At 42.6% G+C, this 19,544-nt stretch overlaps 1 protein-coding gene across 2 annotated transcripts in view; it reads right to left on the bottom strand.

Moving 5' to 3' along the window:
• Positions 1-3,136: 3,136 nt before the first annotated feature.
• apbb1ip (amyloid beta precursor protein binding family B member 1 interacting protein) overlaps positions 3,137-19,544 on the bottom strand; it is a 61,664-nt gene continuing 45,256 nt past the window's right edge. For both annotated transcript variants that reach the window (XM_008112394.3, XM_003222058.4), the window contains exons 10-14: positions 19,120-19,230; positions 14,208-14,306; positions 6,033-6,144; positions 5,677-5,768; positions 3,137-4,152 (exon numbers count right to left, since the gene is read on the bottom strand). In XM_008112394.3, the coding sequence (XP_008110601.1) occupies positions 3,583-4,152; positions 5,677-5,768; positions 6,033-6,144; positions 14,208-14,306; positions 19,120-19,230 (984 nt within the window). In that variant the 3' untranslated portion in view covers positions 3,137-3,582. The remainder of the gene's footprint in view (positions 4,153-5,676; positions 5,769-6,032; positions 6,145-14,207; positions 14,307-19,119; positions 19,231-19,544) is intronic.

Raw genomic sequence — 19,544 nt, 5'->3', positions numbered from 1 at the left:
TATTTTTGTCACCTCTGTATTCTGTTGCTGCTGCTTTTGTGTCACTCAGTGACTCCATTCGCTTCCTTATTTCAAAGAACTATATATGTGTACTATTCTGGCCTTCCATAACCTAGCACTTTCTAGAAATGTTGGATTACATCTACAATTTTCACCCATATCAGGAATGGTGGAAATTGAAATCCTATTAGGCACCACAATGGAGTATGCTAGAATTTTAACGTGACCAAATGCCCTGCAAAATTGGCAATTTCTATTCCTCTCCATTGGAAGCATTGCCTAAGCCATTTATCTTCTTATTCTCACAACACGAGTTTCCTCTTCTTGCAGTGACACAGTCATGAGAATAGTTAGATTCAACAGATGGTTCTTTGTACAATGGCACCCAGATTCTGATATGGAAGCCTGGGGAAGCTTGTGTTTGGAAAATGTTAGAAATAACCATTGCATCAGATAATTGGTACCAGAAATCGATATTCTAAATGTTAGAACAAAATCATCCAGTAACGATTCTTTTGGATGAAATAATATTTTGCCGCAAGGATTATAGCATGTGTCAAGCAAAGCCTGTGGCATTATGAGAAAATTAGTGAAACTCTTACCTGATTTAGACTGTGTGGGCTTCCTCATGCCAAGAACCACTTAGCTCTTTTTATTTGCCATTTATTTGCCAGCAAAAAAATGCTTCCTGCTGCTAAGCTAAACAGCCTGAACAGCAATGCTAGTTCCATACATGAACTATTAGTTTCTTCAGGCTATTTCTAATTCTCAATTTAAAATCACAATGGGCTGGTTTACAAGAACTGTAACACCATAAACCAAAGCTGCGCATCACAAGCGTTGAACCTGACTCAGCACATTGAAGATGGGTTTGAAAGGCAGCAGATTACAGGCACTGTCTTCATAGACCTGTCAACAGCCTATGACACTGTAAATCATTGCCTTTTCCTGAGAAAAACTTATAATATCACAAAGGACTACCACCTTACCCACTTCATAGGAAATCTGCTACAAAAAGGAGGGTTTTTTTTTTTAATTACAGGGCCAGAGAAGAACAGCCTGCCTCAGGGGAGCATGCTTATGCCATCAATGTTTAACATCTACACAAATGACCAGCCATTGCCTGAATGCACAGTTTCATCTGTGCTGACGATCATGCCATCACCGCCCAAACAGGGAGCTTTGAAATGGTTGAACAGAAACTTTCTGAAACTTTAGGTGCTCTTACTGCCTATTACAGGGAAAACCAGCTGATCCCTAATCCATCTAAAATGCAAACGTGCTTTTCACCTTAAGAACAGACAGGCATTTTGAGCTCTGAGGATTATCTGTGAAGGAATCCCACTGGAGCATCGCAGCACATGCAGATACCTGCCCTGACTTACAAAAAATACTGCTGGACTATCAAGCAAAAAGTGGGCACTAGAAATAACATGGTATGAAAGCTTACTGGCACAACCTGGGGATCAAAACCAGATACAGTGAAGACATCTGTCCTTACGCTTTGCTACTCTGCTATTGAATATGCATGCCCAGTGTGGAATACATCTCGCCACATTAAAACAGTGGATGTGGCTTTTAATGAGACATGCCACATCATCACAGGATATCTATGCCCCACACTATTGGAGAAATTATACTGTTTAGCCGGCATTGCACCACCTGACATCCACTGGGAAGTAGCAGCCATCAATGAAAGGGCCAAGGCATTGACATCACCGGCCCTTCCTCTGTTTGAATATCAGCCGGCATGCCAATGCATTAAATCAAGAAATTGTTTTCTAAGATCTACAGAGATACTCACAGGAACACCTCAGCAAGCAAGAGTCCAAAAGTGGCAGGCTAAAACCCGGAACCTTGATCAGTGGCTGATGCTGGATGAGAGACTCCCTCCTGGGCACACAGAAGACTGGGCGACTTGGAAGGCGCTGAACAGTCTGCACTCTGGCACCACGAGATGCAGAGCCAACCTTAAGAAATGGGACCACAAAGTGGAGTCCACAACATGCGAGTGTGGAGAAAAGAAAACCACAGACCACCTATTACAATGCAGTCAGAGCCTTGCCACATGCACTATGGAGGACCTTCTTACAGCAGCACCAGGGGCACTCCAAGTGGCCAGCTACTGGTCAAAGGACATTTAGTATAATGCCAAGTTGTTGTTGTATTTGAAAACACATTTTTTTTAAAAAACAAAAACAAAAAACATTACAACTGTACCCTTGGACACGATAAATAAATAACCATAAACCAAGGCTGGTCAAAATAGCTCAAGATATTACACTAATTTCTACCATTTGCTATGCCAACTTAGAATGATGGGACTTCAACACCATTATTTGGAGAGCTCTTTATTATCTTTGTTGTTTGCCTTCAAGTCATTTCCAACTCACAGCGGATCTATGACAGTTTTATTAGGGCTGAGAGTGTATGATCTGCTCAAGTGAGTTTCCATGGCCAGAGGGGAATCAAACCCCACAGTCTAGTCATATTCCAATGTCGTGCTAGCTATTTGCTTACCCCTATCTTAAACTTGAAGGCTTAAACTGGAATTCTGTTAGGGACATACAGACTGGAATTCGGTTTTGCACCTGGCTATGGGGGATGTAGCCAGATACTTCTGTTCGTTGCAAAGCTTCAGGGCTTTATGGTGGGACATACAGAGATTTCAATGTATGCCAAGAGTGGAGAGGTGGATATACTGCAGATCTGCCTGCAGATATTTATGCTACACTGAGGGTATATTAGATTGCAGTCCAAATCTGGAAGTAAATAGGAAGGCTCCGAGAAATACAGCCGCTTTTCTAGAGGTTGTCTCAAATTTGTTATGTGCTGTATTTAAACAAAAAAGTAGTGCTTGCTTATTAATTTTGACACCAGTGGGAAAACAAGAGGATTTTATTAATGGAAGTGAATACTGTTGAAAAGAATTTAGGTGACTCATAAATGACAGAGAGGTAGGAAAAGATTACTTAGATTAGATACTTCAAACGTTTACAGAGTTTTTAGCATTAGTACAGGTGTTGCCTGCAGGTGTTATTACTGGAATCATTAACACTGCTGGGGGTTTCTAATCTCAAAGTAATCAAGAAATCAGGTGTGATACATTGTGATCAGGATGAATAATAGTCATGAACAGTATCTTCCACTTTTTATTTAAATAAGAGAAGCAAAAAGGTTTTTTGTAACTCCAGCCAGTCAATAATGGAAATCTACAAACTGTTGAGGCTATCATTTTTCTGTTTCAGAATTCAAACATCTATTTCTAGAAGTGCCTCAGCACCAAGTTCATAATTTCAATAAATTAGTCCAACTCTATGTTGCTGCTGCATATCTCTGTCAACTAATTGCTGGATCAAATAAGGCTACACTGTAGAATTTGCTTTTTCCCAGCAGACTTTTTTACCCTACGAATCAGATGCACTGGAAGTCCCTGTTTCAAAAAGTCTTTGAGAAAGGTTGGCCTGCTGAAATGACTTTCTGTACCATTTACTCCTTTGGACCACCAGGAAGTGCTCTTCTGACAATTTCTCAGGAGTATCTTCTCCATGATCCTACACTCAAGAATATACTCCGTTTATTTCATGATGTTTCACTCCTTTTCTTTTCTAATGCCTTCATTAAATCAGACATGAAATCTCCTCCTTGTCCAACTCCATCTCCCCTTGGAAGTGCACTTTGCCTTGGCCTTTCTGCCTGCCCATCACTGTCTTCCTGCCTTCGAGGAGGAGGTGGGGGCTTTTTCCTGATTAGCGGAGGCATATCAGGGGCAGGAAATGAAGGCGGAGGAGGAAGTGGTGGCATCATCATCTCTGGGGTGCCTGCGCCAGTAGTGTAGGAAGGTGGTGGTGGAGGAATGAAATCAGGAGGAGCTTCATAGCATTCAGGAGGTGGTGGAGGTGGTGGCGGCAGATCATCTAGTTCAGGAGGTGGAGGTAACAGTTCAGGCGGAGGTGGAAATTCTGTATCAAAAGTGTAAGATGTATTCCTTCTCTCAATGTTTGTTGGTAAGTTCAGAGGAGTTGTTACTGCAGAAGATCGTCTTTGCGGAGGGGGTGGTGGACGTAACCCACCAGGTTTATGATGTCTGAATTGTGGCATGGGAGGTAGTGGTGCTTGCCTGACATCCATGACACTGTCTGGCTTCTTAACCTTTTAACAAAAGAAACAATAATTCCAAAAAAAGTTTAGATTAAAAGGATATTGCAGAAAACATGGCTTTGCAGTATCATGTTGACAGGAGGAATGCATAGCTAGGAGGTTCACATTTGTACACTGCTTCAGTTAAGGACAAATTACTGTAAATGTATTTTCAAAATCTTCTATTATTGGTTTGGATTTATTTTAAAAATGTCATGCTTCACCCACTAACACTTATTTTAGCTTTGTCCTACATTCACTTGGAAATATGAAACTTCTGATTAGAGTGTCATAATTCTACTGATCACCACTTAATTTAGGAAAACCTGGACTACACGTTCTCTTACTTAGAAAGTTTTTCCTCATTGTAAATGCCAGGCCTTTGAAACAATATATCTGTCAAGAGAGCTTCTTACAGCTACTGATTGATAAAAGGATATTCAGTGCTGTCTCCAGTCCAGCATTAAAACCAATTGCCAATTTTCATTTGTTCAGCCACATTTGTGGGCTCTGGCTTGCTTTCCCACCCTTATAGTTCATAGTTTCTTTCTGATCAATATAATTTAAAATACCTAACTCTTCTGAAACTAAGTGCATTTGCCTGCTATCTGGGATCCCCTGCATGAGAGTCATGACATTTATCCATAATCCGGATAACATTTTCAAATGAGAGGGGAAGGGCTGTTATGGGGAAATCCACTCACTTAAGTTTCATGCACATAGATCTGGACCCAGAGCTTTTAGTAACTGCTATATGAACTCAGGTTGCATTTTTATGGTCTGTATACTACAGACCTTTGAATGAGATTTTCCTGCTTCTTGCAGGGGGTTGGACTGGATGGCCTGTGAGGTCTCTTCCAATTCTATGATTCTATGACTGGTGGGTGGGATTTACCTTGCTTGCATTTTGCTGAAGTCAGGATCCTATGTATTCTGCTTTTTGTACCAGTCACAGACTTGATCTCTTCTAATGCATCAATTGCACAAGGTAAATGAAAATGATACCTAGGCTATCATGCTACTAGCTTAGTATTTGACAAATTCGTCTTCACCCTGTATCACTAGACTTGTTAAGATGAAGAGAACCCAACTGGGGATATAATGTACACAGGTCTCTTTCATTCTGCAGGTGGCAGCTGGCAGTTATAAGTTACTATGCAAATGTAGACTCAGTTGATTCCTGACCACTTCCTGTTTTTGCTTGTATTCATCTGCAGAATTGTTTCAGTACTGATTCAAATCTCCACTTGCATATCAACAGGATAAAATCTAACTGCAGTGCATCCATTCCACCAACACAGGAAGATGTAATATAGTCACACAGTCAAGTTATTCAAAGAATAAATCTTAGGGTGCCACAAGATATATTTTGTTACAGTAGTCCACATGGGATATAACTTGGGCATGTGCCACTGTTTCTAATTCTATACAAATTCTTCAGCAGCATCGTAGCAGACCCAGATCTACCTTCTTCCATGCCTACTGTAATAGGATCCAAGAGAGAATTCTTATGTTCTTAATACATTTTATTTGTACCTTTGGTATCTCAGCAGCTTTCTCATTCACTGAAGAAACTGCCACAGTTGGATTTATGATTTGGGGGACCTGTCCATTTGCATGAGTAATACCTATGATGCAGCGAAAGAGAAAAAAAGCAGATTTACTCATGCATTATTAGAACTAATTCCAATTCAATTGAACAAAAGTATTAAAAACTCTTATAATATTTACAATAATCATATGGTGATCTTCATGAGATTACGAGTTCTCAGAATAGTTCTGTAAATCTGGTTTGTATTTCCTTATATGATGATATAGATATATGGTCGAGAATCTATACAGCATACCCTTCAACACACCAAGTACATACATAGTATTATATATACTAGTACCTTTTGAAGATGATCCCACAGTTGACACAGTAGTCCCTGGCTTTGCTAGTCGAGAAGCTAAGCCACTCTTCTGCACTGCACAAATGTAGTTATCGTACAGTGTCTTGCCATACTGGGAAAACAAACATTAAAGTATTTTTAATCATCTACACGTAAATGATCACCACAAGGTAATTTTTAATCCCTGGAGAAAAGCAAGCATGTAGGTGTATAAAACCCATCTGTGAGGACATAATCCAGTTTAGAGTTTACTTGTAACCTGTTACATTAAATATTTCAAAGACTCCTTCAATCAATTTCAACCCACTTTACATCAGTTAAGTCCACGTACACTGGATGAACTCACTTCTACATCTAGTCAATCCTTATTTATAATGACTAAAAATTAAAGTTAATTTCAACTTGAAGGTTTTCTGTACCCAGAATTGTTCTCTCATAAGGAGGAGAGAAGACTGCTTCAGAAAAAAGGGGAGATATACTAGTGAGTTCAAATACGTTGTAATTACAATAATTGTGCAAAACTCAATTTCATTCTATTTCACGCCACGCGCAGCCTGCCATTGTTGAAGGACTTTGGATTTTCCACAAGAATAAAAATAGAACAATGCTACTAAAGAAGACATAGATTTTAATCTGCTGGTGGAATTAATTAACATTTCTCTTTGCACCGATTTGTTTTTGTTTCAATATTTTTTCTATATGGGGAGGGCACTATTCCTATAATGTGTGGTGATTCACAAAGGAGGCTTGGGAAGGGCTTAGGTGACTACTGAGTACATCCAGTTTCAAATAAAAATTTGTGAACAATAGTTCCACACAGCCACTTAAAACAAAGGTAGAGGGAGAACAGCTATGTGACACAATTAGTCCTGAGTTCACAGAGAGGAGTTTCAAATACGATTTTGTCTATGTATATAGTTGTTGTTGTTACATGTCTTCAAGTCATTTCTGGCATGATGAGTCTGGGCTTTTCTTGGCCATTGGGCACAAACACGATCCCAATCTGTGGCACATTAGTGGGAGGGGGAATTGTTAGTACCCCACATTTGGTATCTTGAGAAGTATTATACTGGAGTGTAAAATTTCTAGGGCAAGAACCTACATTTGGAGGCACACTGCTATCATGTAGTTATATCTCCATGGCTACATCTCTGATGGTATGTTTCACAATCACCCTACAAGTGTGCAACGTGACCCCCCACCACCACTGTTATGATTGAGCCTCATGGCTCTGTTACTGACAGACGTGGGCGTAAGACTCCTCGAGAGTCAGATACTCTCGAGGAGCGAGAGAGAAAAAGACTGCGAGACATATTTGCAGCACCATCTGACGAGGAGTCTTTCGAAGGGTTTACGGAGAGAATGGAGGAGGGGCTGGTTAGCTCAGAGGAGGATGAGATGGATTGGACTCGGGTAAGGGAGGAAGTGGGTGCCACTGGCCATGATGGGACAGAAGATGAATGGGGACCTTCAGGATTAGACCCATGGTTTAGCTGGAGGGATGGGACGGGATCCACAGCTGGAGATGCTGTTGGGCGTAGTCAGAGGTGTTCCAGCTCTGACGAGGAAAGTGATGAGGAAACGCCCGGGTTAACGAGGACAGCTGACAGTGATGAAGATTTGTAACTGGCATAAAATGGGGCTTGAGAGCAATTGCAAATTGCGTTGGGCAAGGTAATCTGGGCAAACGCTTGGGATCCGTGTGTGTGTGGGACGCTTCCCTGAAGACTTGTGTGCTTTCCTGTGCTGTGACGTAAGTTGATTGGAATCCAGGGTCAGACGGCGGGAGGGATTGTGTGGGCATTTGTTTGTGCAAACCTGTGCTTACTCTTATTAGCTTGACCTTCCGTCGTCTTCTTGACGGACGCCATCTCCTGCTTTGAGAACTCGGACTGAACTGACCACGGCTTGTCTTCCCCCCCCTTCTTGGACTTGGAAAAACTACAAACGTCTGCTTCTGGCTTTGATCTACGGAACGGAACTGGTCTACTCAACTGCTACAATCCTTGGCTGATTTACTCGTGTTGGAGATCCTGTCTGCTGTGTGTGTGGGGGAGCGACGCAAGTTACTCTAAGCACAGTGTTGGCAGCAGAGAGGAATCTGCTGCCAATTAGTTGCATTCTTTGTATCTTTTGTTCCTTGGCTTTCGTTTCGTTTATACCCAGGCTGAAGCAAGCAGTTTGTTTTTACCCGGATTAAACTCCGGTTTAATCCGGTTTATCTTTTGAACATTTACTTTTGCCCCTTTTTGCTCCTAAAGGCAAAAACTGCCTGGCCCTTGTGTTTTACGGGCATTTTTGAGTTCTGTAATCTAATAAACTCTGTTACTTTGAATCTTGTGGCGTTCTGTCCTTGACAGATTGCCCAACGCCCATAAAAAGTTTATTGCAGCAATAAACCCGTCAGGAAGACGATGGATGAGTTAAGGGCCAAAGTAGACCAATTGCAAACGGCTTTTACCGTTAGCCAAACAGCTCAGGCTGTGAAAAGACATGTTTTGACTCCTGAACGCTTTGACGGAACCAGGTGCAAGTTGCCAACCTTTTTGGCACAAGTGGAGCTTTATTTTTCTCAGCTCAGTGCTCATGCTTTTCCTACAGACACTAGCAAGGTGGCCTTTATTTTGAGTTTGTTGACCGGTCCCGCAGGACAATGGGCCACTAATTTAATTTTGGGAAATGACCCAGTCAAGGACAATTTGAATAATTTCAAAAAGTTGTTAACTGATACTTTTGGGGATCCTCTCCGCACGGAGAACGCTGGGTGGGCTCTGTATCGGTTGAAACAGGGAAAGGGGACTGTTTTGGATTACTTAAATAAGTTTAACCTGTATCGCCACCAGCTGGATTGGGGGGAAAATGCATTCATGCTTTTATTTACTGCCGGGTTAAGTGATATGCTCCAGGATGAATTAGCACGCTTGGAGCCGGCTGAAAGCTGGGACGCCTTAGTAGCTAAGGTGCTGCGTTTAGACGCAAGGTTCGAGGCTCGTAAACACTCAAAAGCAATGTGTGCGCCACCCATGCATGTAACCAGGGCACCTGTGGTGATGGGGGAAGAGCCCATGGAGCTTGGGGTCTTTAAAAAGCTGTCTACAGAGGAAAAGAGCCGTAGGAGGCAGCTGGGCTTGTGTTTGTACTGTGGGAATGCTGGGCATTTTGCCAAAAATTGTAATGTGAAACCTTCCCAGCTTTCGGGAAAAGGCCAGCCCTAGTGCGACGTGAGTCCAACGCACTAGGGCTCCTCAAGCAGTCAACTGAGGGGAGGAAGCATGTTTTCGTACCCATTACATTATCTGTTGGGGGAAGGGAACTTGTTTCTACTTTGGCACTGCTGGACTCAGGGGCTACGGTCTCCTATGTAGATATTGAGTTTGCTAAGAAGCATGGCATTCCTAGAGTGCGCAAGGCATGCGACGTGTGGGTGGAAGGAGCAGATGGGAGACTGCTGGAGACTGGGGTGGTTAACCATGAAACCTCAGCAGTAACGTGGGAGGTGCAGGGAGTAACGGGAACGTTTGTGTGGGATATTACGAGCTTGCCTAGATATGATGTGATCCTGGGGATGGATTGGCTAGCTGTAGTAAACCCACAAGTAGATTGGGCAACACGTAAAGTGATCTTAAAGAGGCAGGATTGTTGCACTCTAAATGTTACTCATTCTGATATGGAGGGAGTGCCTGCTGAGTATGGGGAGTTCTCTGATGTATTTTGTAAAAGAGAAGCGGACAAATTACCACCGCACAGGCCATATGATTGCGCCATCAAGTTGGCAGAAGGTGCGAAACTGCCAGCAGGGAGGCTGTATGCCTTGACTGTACCGGAAAGGCAAGCTTTGCGGGAGTTTCTAGATGAAAATTTAGCCAAGGGGTTTATTCGCCCATCTAGTTCTCCAACTGCGGCACCAGTATTCTTTGTAGCCAAAAAGACTGGGGAACTTAGGCTGGTCTGTGACTATCGGATCCTAAACAAATACACCATTCGGGATAGGTACCCGCTCCCTTTAATCTCGGAACTGTTATCAAGGGTGCAAGGGGCTAAGGTCTTTACCAAGCTTGACCTGCGGGGGGCCTATAACTTAATCCGTATACGGGAAGGGGATGAATGGAAGACGGCATTTAACACGTGTTTCGGATGCCACGAGTTCCGAGTCATGCCTTTTGGGCTTTGTAATGCTCCTGCGGTATTCCAGAGGTTCATGAACGATGTGTTCAGGGACCTAATTGACCAATTTTTAGTGATTTATTTGGATGATATCTTGATTTTTTCTAAGGACGAGAAAGAACATCGTCAACATGTCAAGCAGGTTCTGCACCGACTGCGGGCTAATGGGCTTTTCGCCAAGGCTTCCAAGTGCGTCTTTCATGTGCCTGAAGTGGAGTTCCTAGGTCATGTAGTGTCAGGTAGGGAACTTAAAATGGACCCACATAAGGTTGACGCCGTCAACTCATGGCAGGAGCTGAAGACTAAGAAGGATGTACAAAGGTTCTTGGGTTTCGCTAATTACTACCGGGAGTTTATTCCGAATTTTGCAAAGCTCACGGTACCTTTGACGCAGCTTCTGCGCAAGAAACAGCCATTTGTGTGGGGGCGGGAAGCTCACGAGGCGTTTCTACAACTAAAGTCTAGTTTTCAATCGGACAACATACTAACCCATCCTGATGTTGACAGACCGTTCGTGGTAGAAGCGGACGCTTCTAGCTACGCGTTGGGGGCTGTATTGTCTCAGAAGGATTCCTCAGGGACCTTGCGTCCCTGTGGATTTTACTCGCGGCAACTAACACCCTTCGAGCAGAACTATACCATATGGGAGAAGGAGTTGTTGGCGATTAAGGTGGCGTTTGAGGTGTGGCGGCACTGGCTTGAAGGGGCACGGCACCAGATCGTGGTCAGATCTGATCACAAGAACTTAGAGCACTTGCAAACAGCAAAGAAGTTAAACCAGCGTCAAATCCGCTGGGCTTTGTTTTTCTCCAGGTTTAACTTCAAGGTGCAGTTCGTGGAGGGGAAGGCAAACTTGCGGGCCGATGCTTTATCCCGCAAGCCGGAATTTAAGACCAATGAGCAGGTAGTATGTCAGACCATCTTGCCTACTGCCTCTCTGTGTGTTGTAGATAATGAGCTTGGGTTACATGACCAGATCCTTGAGGCTCAGAAGGATGATGTGTGGACTCAGGAGCAACTGATGCTGCTCTCTGCAGGTAACCGTACCATACTGCCGCATCTCCAGGATCAAGACGGGGTATTGGTGCGTAGGGGGCAGGTTTACGTACCAGTAGGGACCCTCAGGTTGGAGGTGATTAGAGCCCACCATGACGAACCCATGGCTGGGCACTTTGGCAGGTTCAAGACCGTACAGCTTATCACCAGGAGCTACTGGTGGCCAAAGATGCGGCAAGACATTCTGCGCTTTTGTGACAGCTGCGCCGTTTGTCAGCAGAGTAAGACGCCTGTTGGGCGCCCTAGAGGGTTGTTATCGTCTTTACCTGTTCCGGAGAGGCCATGGCAAATCATTTCCATGGATTTTATTTCAGATTTGCCTAAGTCTGGGGGTTATACTTGTATTTGGGTGGTGGTGGATTTATTTAGTAAACTGGCTCATTTTATTCCTTGTTCAACCATTCCGGCGGCCCCTACGTTGGCCTTACTATTTACAAAGCACATCTATCGTTTGCACGGAGCACCCGAGGTGATTATTTCGGATAGGGCTCCGCAATTTGTGTCACGCTTTTGGAAACACTTCCATGAGTGTTTGGGGACTAAGTTAAACGTGTCTTCAGCTTTCCATCCGCAAACGGATGGACAGTCGGAACGGGTTAATGGGCTCTTAGAGCAGTATCTGCGTTGTTTTTGTTTAGATCAACCCACGGCTTGGGTAAAGTGGTTACCGGTGGCGGAATTTGCTTACAACAATGCGGTGCACACGTCTAGTCAGCATACGCCATTTGAGCTAACTTATGGTTTTCACCCACGGGGAGGTGTGGCGCCGTCGACCAATGTGGTCTCTTCGGACCCTGTGTACCGCTCTTCGGAAATGGCTGCATTGCATGACGTTGCCCGTCGCTTACTGTTGGAAGCTAAGGCAACGCAGAAGACTCAGGCTGACCGCCACAGGCAGGCAGGGGAGGAGTTGGAAGAAGGGGATTTGGTGTGGTTATCTTCCAAACATATTAAACAGGCTGGGGGAAAGTTTGCGCCTCGGTATTTGGGTCCCTTTCCTATCGTTAAAAAGATTTCTTCTGTTGCGTTTCGTTTGCGTTTACCGTCTAGTTTAAAGGTCCATCCAGTCTTTCATCGTTCGCTGTTGAAACTTGATACCTCTAGTCGTCGTGGTGCTATAGCGGAGGGTATCACTGCCACTTCTCCGCCATCGGGGGAGGAGGCCTTTGTGAGAGGGGATAGTGTTATGATTGAGCCTCATGGCTCTGTTACTGACAGACGTGGGCGTAAGACTCCTCGAGAGTCAGATACTCTCGAGGAGCGAGAGAGAAAAAGACTGCGAGACATATTTGCAGCACCATCTGACGAGGAGTCTTTCGAAGGGTTTACGGAGAGAATGGAGGAGGGGCTGGTTAGCTCAGAGGAGGATGAGATGGATTGGACTCGGGTAAGGGAGGAAGTGGGTGCCACTGGCCATGATGGGACAGAAGATGAATGGGGACCTTCAGGATTAGACCCATGGTTTAGCTGGAGGGATGGGACGGGATCCACAGCTGGAGATGCTGTTGGGCGTAGTCAGAGGTGTTCCAGCTCTGACGAGGAAAGTGATGAGGAAACGCCCGGGTTAACGAGGACAGCTGACAGTGATGAAGATTTGTAACTGGCATAAAATGGGGCTTGAGAGCAATTGCAAATTGCGTTGGGCAAGGTAATCTGGGCAAACGCTTGGGATCCGTGTGTGTGTGGGACGCTTCCCTGAAGACTTGTGTGCTTTCCTGTGCTGTGACGTAAGTTGATTGGAATCCAGGGTCAGACGGCGGGAGGGATTGTGTGGGCATTTGTTTGTGCAAACCTGTGCTTACTCTTATTAGCTTGACCTTCCGTCGTCTTCTTGACGGACGCCATCTCCTGCTTTGAGAACTCGGACTGAACTGACCACGGCTTGTCTTCCCCCCCCTTCTTGGACTTGGAAAAACTACAAACGTCTGCTTCTGGCTTTGATCTACGGAACGGAACTGGTCTACTCAACTGCTACAATCCTTGGCTGATTTACTCGTGTTGGAGATCCTGTCTGCTGTGTGTGTGGGGGAGCGACGCAAGTTACTCTAAGCACAGTGTTGGCAGCAGAGAGGAATCTGCTGCCAATTAGTTGCATTCTTTGTATCTTTTGTTCCTTGGCTTTCGTTTCGTTTATACCCAGGCTGAAGCAAGCAGTTTGTTTTTACCCGGATTAAACTCCGGTTTAATCCGGTTTATCTTTTGAACATTTACTTTTGCCCCTTTTTGCTCCTAAAGGCAAAAACTGCCTGGCCCTTGTGTTTTACGGGCATTTTTGAGTTCTGTAATCTAATAAACTCTGTTACTTTGAATCTTGTGGCGTTCTGTCCTTGACAACCACCAACATGGCAGAGACAGGGATGCATACAGGTTATTTTCCTGTAACTAGACATATAGATAACAAATAAGCATTGAAGCGATGCTCCTACACCATCAACTCTGCTGGACTGGCCACGTTGTCTGAATGCCCGATCACTGTCTCCCAAAGCAGTTGCCCTACTCTGAACTCAAGAACAGGAAACGTAATGTTGGTGGGCAGGAAAAGAGATTTAAAGATGGGCTTAAAGCCAAACTTAAAAACTGTGGCATAGACACTGAGAACTGGGAAACCCTGGCCCTTGAGCGCTCTATTTGGAGGTCAGCTGTGACCAGCAGTGCTGCGGAGTTCGAAGAGGCACAAATGGAGAGCTTAAGGGAGAAACATGCCAAAAGGAAGGCCCGTCAAGCCAACCCTGACCGGGACCGCCTTCCACCTGGAAACCAATGTCCTCACTGCGGGAGAACATGCAGATCAAGAATAGGTCTCTTCAGCCACTTAAGAATTCCAACCTCCACAATACCCAAAAAGTGAGTTGCGATGCTGGAAGCTCAAGGACAAGATACCAGCTTATGCTTATTTCTTACATTTCACCATTCCATTTTCCTCATATTATCAAGAAAAAAACATTTCCTCCTTACCTTTGCAATTCTTATGCCAGTCACCCACTGATGTAGCATTTGCCGGTCGTCACAGCACAAGTATTTGATATACTGTGACTCCTTCTGTAACTGAGGATGCTGACAATAACAAATCAGAAGAAAAATGTATCACTAAAATCTGCTAAAATTAAAGTAGATAAATAGAAATGACTTCAAATTAATTAAGCACCTATGCGTGAGCAAGGCATTATAAAGCACACCAGAGCATTGCTCGCTGTCAATATTTGTGCAACAAGTTACAAAATATTTTGTTTTATTACAGATACATATGTTGGGTGGAAGCTTGGTTTGAAATAGCTACAACATGATTCTCTGCTAATACATGCTATGATTCTGAGTATATTATTCTCCTGATGTGACAGGAAGTTGCTGCCAATTGAGATAGAAATAAGGTTGAACACTGTGAAAGCCACCCACTGTATGGCTATCAGCCTCCTCCCAGTAGACTCAAATCAAGGAAAAGTTTCATGAGAACCACCACTCCTCTTAACGTTCCTTCAGCAATAGCAAGAATATCCCTGTGGGCAACAAAATCAGGCAATTCCAACTGGATGGCCCCCCATGAGGGTCTTCCTCCAGGGAACCAAGAATGGGCAACTTGGAAGTCCTTGAACAGACTTAGAAGTGTTGGCAACCTGGCAAAATGGCACTACCTAGAAGAATCCTCTACTTTGTGTGATTGTGGAGTAGAAAAAACAACTCAGCATCTGTATGCTTGCCCACAATGCCCTGCCTCATGCACAGAGGAAGAACTGTTTAAAGCTACAGACAATGCAGTCACTATTGCCCGTTTCTGGTCTAATATTATTTAGCTGCTTGTACTCCCTTTATTTTTATCACTTTTAAACTTATTTATTTATGCAATGCTTTTGACACAAAATAAATAAGTTCTGAATATGTAACCAGTGGGTGCCTAATGTGGATTGTCATAACTGAGAGATAAATGTATTAGCTATAGTTTTAAAAAAGCAAGCAGATTTTTGAGAAACACAGAAGAACCCACTGCTGCAAGTTGATTGTGTGTTAATTTATTTGTGGTTGTCAGGTTGATTACAAAATGAATGTTTCTAAGTCTGAAGGGTTTAAACGTAATGGAGACAGTCTGTGTTTACTGGAGAATTTGCAAACTTTAGGCTTGTACAAAGAGATCTAGCAGTGAAGTCCATTATTTGGGTCCATTTATATACCTACCAAAGGAATTCTAGACTGGTTTACATGAAAGCCCGCTGACATATAGTAGCAATAAAAATATGATTTACATGAAAATCCATTGACATATGAGCCAGCATAGTGTAGTACTTAGTTTGTGTATTTGACTAAGACTCTGGGAGATCATAGAAACTCATGAAATCAAGGTATAAAAACAAATCAACCCACATTTAGAATTTAATCTTGCCACTATTAAATAATGAAAACTTTTAAAAGAAGGTCAAGTTGTAGGAATCTGTGACATCCAGCAGATGGCATCAGATACTTTTCAATGTTTTTATTTCCAGACCTGCCAAAGCCTGTTTTTCTGTTACAAATTTGTGAATTTGCGGCACCAAATCCAAAGGCATTTATTATGGCATAAACTTTCATGAACCACAATTCACTTTGATTAAGCAACTGTATTATTTTCCAGAGTTAGCAGCTGGAAAAAGAGTTTTGTAAAATATGTACTGTATTTTAATTGAAACGTTTCAGTAATTCTAATATTTAAGGTGACAAATAATCTATGCCATTGACAGATTTTTAGGCTGCATCATCAGGAAGCAATGCAGATATTTGGTTATTTCTTTTGGAAATGATTTCTTCCTCTCGTCCAAATGTATGAAAAAACTTCATCTCTGAAAAATGGAAGGAAGCTGAAATAGTGTCGTGGGTTTGAGTGTGCAGAGCATTTATTTAGAATCTCGGGCTCATTGCTCTTCCCTCTCAAATGTTTTCATTAGAGCTAAAAAATTCAAAGCAATCATGGCCCAAGTATCTCAAAGGCTATGGCATACTTTTGTAAAGGTAAACACAGATACTTTACTTCTGAGTAAAAGGCTTCTGTTTCAAGGATATGTGGGAGGAAGGGTTTCAGGAAATGCAGTGGTTTTCAGAGACAGTGCAGTTGTTGTTATTGCTGTTATCATCATTATTTTGTGCCCTGCTAGTATCTCTGGACTGAGACCCAAAGAGGTTCAGAGTGTTTGAATGGGCTTCAGAAGACATGACTTCTAATCCCTACCATAGGTGCGTCTACACTGTGAAATTAGTTCAGTTTGATACCACTTTAACTGCCTTGGCTCAATGCTATGGAATCATAGGAGTGGTAGTTTTACAAAGTCTTTAGCCTTCTCTGCCAAAGACTGCTGCTAATGCCTCACAGAACAAAAATTCCCAAAATTCCACAGCATTGAGACGTGGCAGTTAAAGTGATGCCAAACTTCATTAAGTCTACAGTGCAGATGCAGCCCAAGACATGACACTCATTGGGTGGCTTTGGGTCAGATGCACACACTCTCAGCCTGACCCTACTTGTTAGGATTTATTGTGAGGAAAAAATAGGAAAAGGGAGATATGTGTACACTACTCACTGCAGGAAATGACAAATAAATACAGATAGTTGAGGAAAATATAACCTTTCACTATTTTCAAATACTATCCCCAAATAAGCATTGCCTGCTTGCAAATTAGCATCACAAGCACCCTAAGTTTCTAAGAAGCCAAAGCAAGTGATAAACCATGTCCACATGTTTACTATACGATAACACTCTCATCGGTTAATTGTAAAACTGTGAAGATCAACTAGAAACCTTTTGTTGTTTCCTGCCCCACCCATTTCCAAGGAGGTGTCTTGAGACGCAGTTTAAAAAAACTTACCAATTTCAGCTTTATACAGGGAACTCCCTATTCACTATTTAATTTAAATGGTGAATAGGGAGTTCTATTTCAAACATCCTGTATTGTGCTGGTGTTAATGGAATTAATGGAATTTGACACCACTTTAACTGCCATGGCTCAAAGTTATGGAATACTGGGATTTGTAGTATTGACTGAGGAAGCTGAAAACTTTGTAAAACTACAACTTCAATGATTCCATGGTATTGAGCCACAGCAGTTAAAGTGGTGTCCAACTGCATTCATTTCACAGTATAGATGCGCCCTTGGTGAGGATTAGAACTCAGATCTTCTAAGGCTCATAATAACAGTCTAATGTCTTTGGGATTCAATCCAGAGAGAAAAGCAGAGTTCAAAATAAAAACGATGATAACAACTGTCTGCAACACATGGCAAACTATAAAGAATATGATGTGAACTAGCTCTAGAAAGCCAAGGCTGTTACGAAAGGAAACGGTAGTTGATTTCTTAGAGATTATCAACAAAATATATCTCTGAAGGTTATGAAGCAAATGCAGCAGGATGGCTTAAAAGGGCAGGTACTAAGGAATAGAAATGGTGTATGTACTATGTTGAGACTATTGTGCCAGTCTGCTCCCAGGGCACCAATTCTTTCACCCTAGATTAATTCCACATTATGCACCATTACTCTCAGGTTACTCAAGCAAAACCTTCACCAATAAACGCATAATTAAATTCTCCCAGTATCAGAGACACAACAGACTGACTAAACGAGCCAATTTACATATAGATTACCTTGCTACTGTCGACTGAGGGTTTTTTTTTTTTTTTTTTTAAAGCTAAGGCTATGGGTTTTGTGCCAGTGGCTTTTTGAATCTGCAGAAGACATGCCATATTCCATCATGCTTGGAAGGTGAATTTAGTCTCTTGGTCTCAGAAAGGATTGCAGACAACACAAGAATAATGGCTGCAAATGAACTGAAATTATTGGGGTCTATTTACAGAAAGGCATCCTAAAGCAGCTACCAGGAGTCTGTTTCCTTGATGGACACAAAAGACAGCAGGCTTTGTGAGTCACCTTCCTACAATCAGGCTACTCACAGTGTCACTAGAGTGCAGCCACACTGAAGAATTAATGCAGTCTGACACCACTTTAGCTGCCATGGCGCAATGCAGAGGAATCCTGGGAGTTGTAGTTAGGTCAAGCACCAGCATTATTTGGCAGAGAAGGCTGAAGCCTCTCATGATTCCATAGAACTGAACCTTGGCAGTTAAAGTGGTATCAAACTACATTAACTCTACAGTGTAGATGTGCCTCAATTTGCACAGAGTCATATTTATTGTTAGCCGTCATGAGTCCCTACACTGGGAGAAAGGCAGGATAAAAATAAAGTAAATAGTAAATAAATAAATAAATCTGGAAGGCACCAAACTGGGAAATGCTAGATTAGGTGATCACTCTGTTTAATGGGATATACAGAATTAAAATGTGAAATTACTCTACTACCATAAGCAGAGAAAATATGGGGCATTGGGCTACACTAGGATTAATGCAGTTTGACCCCACTTAAAACTGCGGTGGCTCAATACTATGAGATTCTGGTATTGTAGTTTTACAAGGTCTTTAGCCTTCTCTGCCAAAAAAAGAGTGCAGAAGCATCACTTGAGAATTCTCTGCTAATAGCAATAGAGCCTCGCCGAACTACAACTCTCAAGTTTCCATAGCCTTGAGCCATGACACTTAAAGTGGAGTCAAGCTGCATTAATTGTACAATGTAGATGTATCATATACAGCAATTGCAAAAAGATTAACCTGTCTATCCCTGTCTATTCAGAAATAAACTTGCATTGATTTCTATGGCACTTCCAAGATCAAATTGTGCAGAAAGGCTTACCTTGGAATTGACTGCTCAGTACACTGTTAATGTCTTATAGATAAAGCTATTAACAGATTATGCTCTACTTTTGAGACTTTCAAACTTATTCATGGATGACCCCAGTACACTTAACTGTGATATAGGATTATGCATCAATTCATAGATTTTATTTTTCTTATACTAACCTTTAAAACAAAACAGTAGTCCGTAGGTGCCTTGTATTTCACTTTGTATTGAATACCATAATACACATTTACATTCTCAAACTGTATGAAGCAGGCCAGATCCCGGGATGTCTAAAAAATCAAAACATACATTGCGTTAGATACTGTAACTGAGAACTGGCACATGATCACAAAGACTGCTATTGATATGGGGGACAACTGGCTCGACAGCAGTACTTGTGAAAAGGATCTTGGAGTCCTCGTGGACAACAAGTTAAACGTGAGTCAACAATGTGATGTGGCAGCTAAAAAAGCAAATGGGATTTTGGCCTGAATAAATAGGAGTATAGTGTCTAGATCCAGGGAAATCGTGCTACCCCTCTATTCTGCCTTGGTCAGACCACACCTGGAACACTGTGTCCAATTCTGGGCACCGCAATTTAAGA

Source organism: Anolis carolinensis, chromosome 6, assembly GCF_035594765.1.
Source record: "Anolis carolinensis isolate JA03-04 chromosome 6, rAnoCar3.1.pri, whole genome shotgun sequence".
Taxonomy (NCBI): domain Eukaryota; kingdom Metazoa; phylum Chordata; class Lepidosauria; order Squamata; family Dactyloidae; genus Anolis; species Anolis carolinensis.
This window is presented reverse-complemented; position numbering and strand designations above follow the sequence as displayed.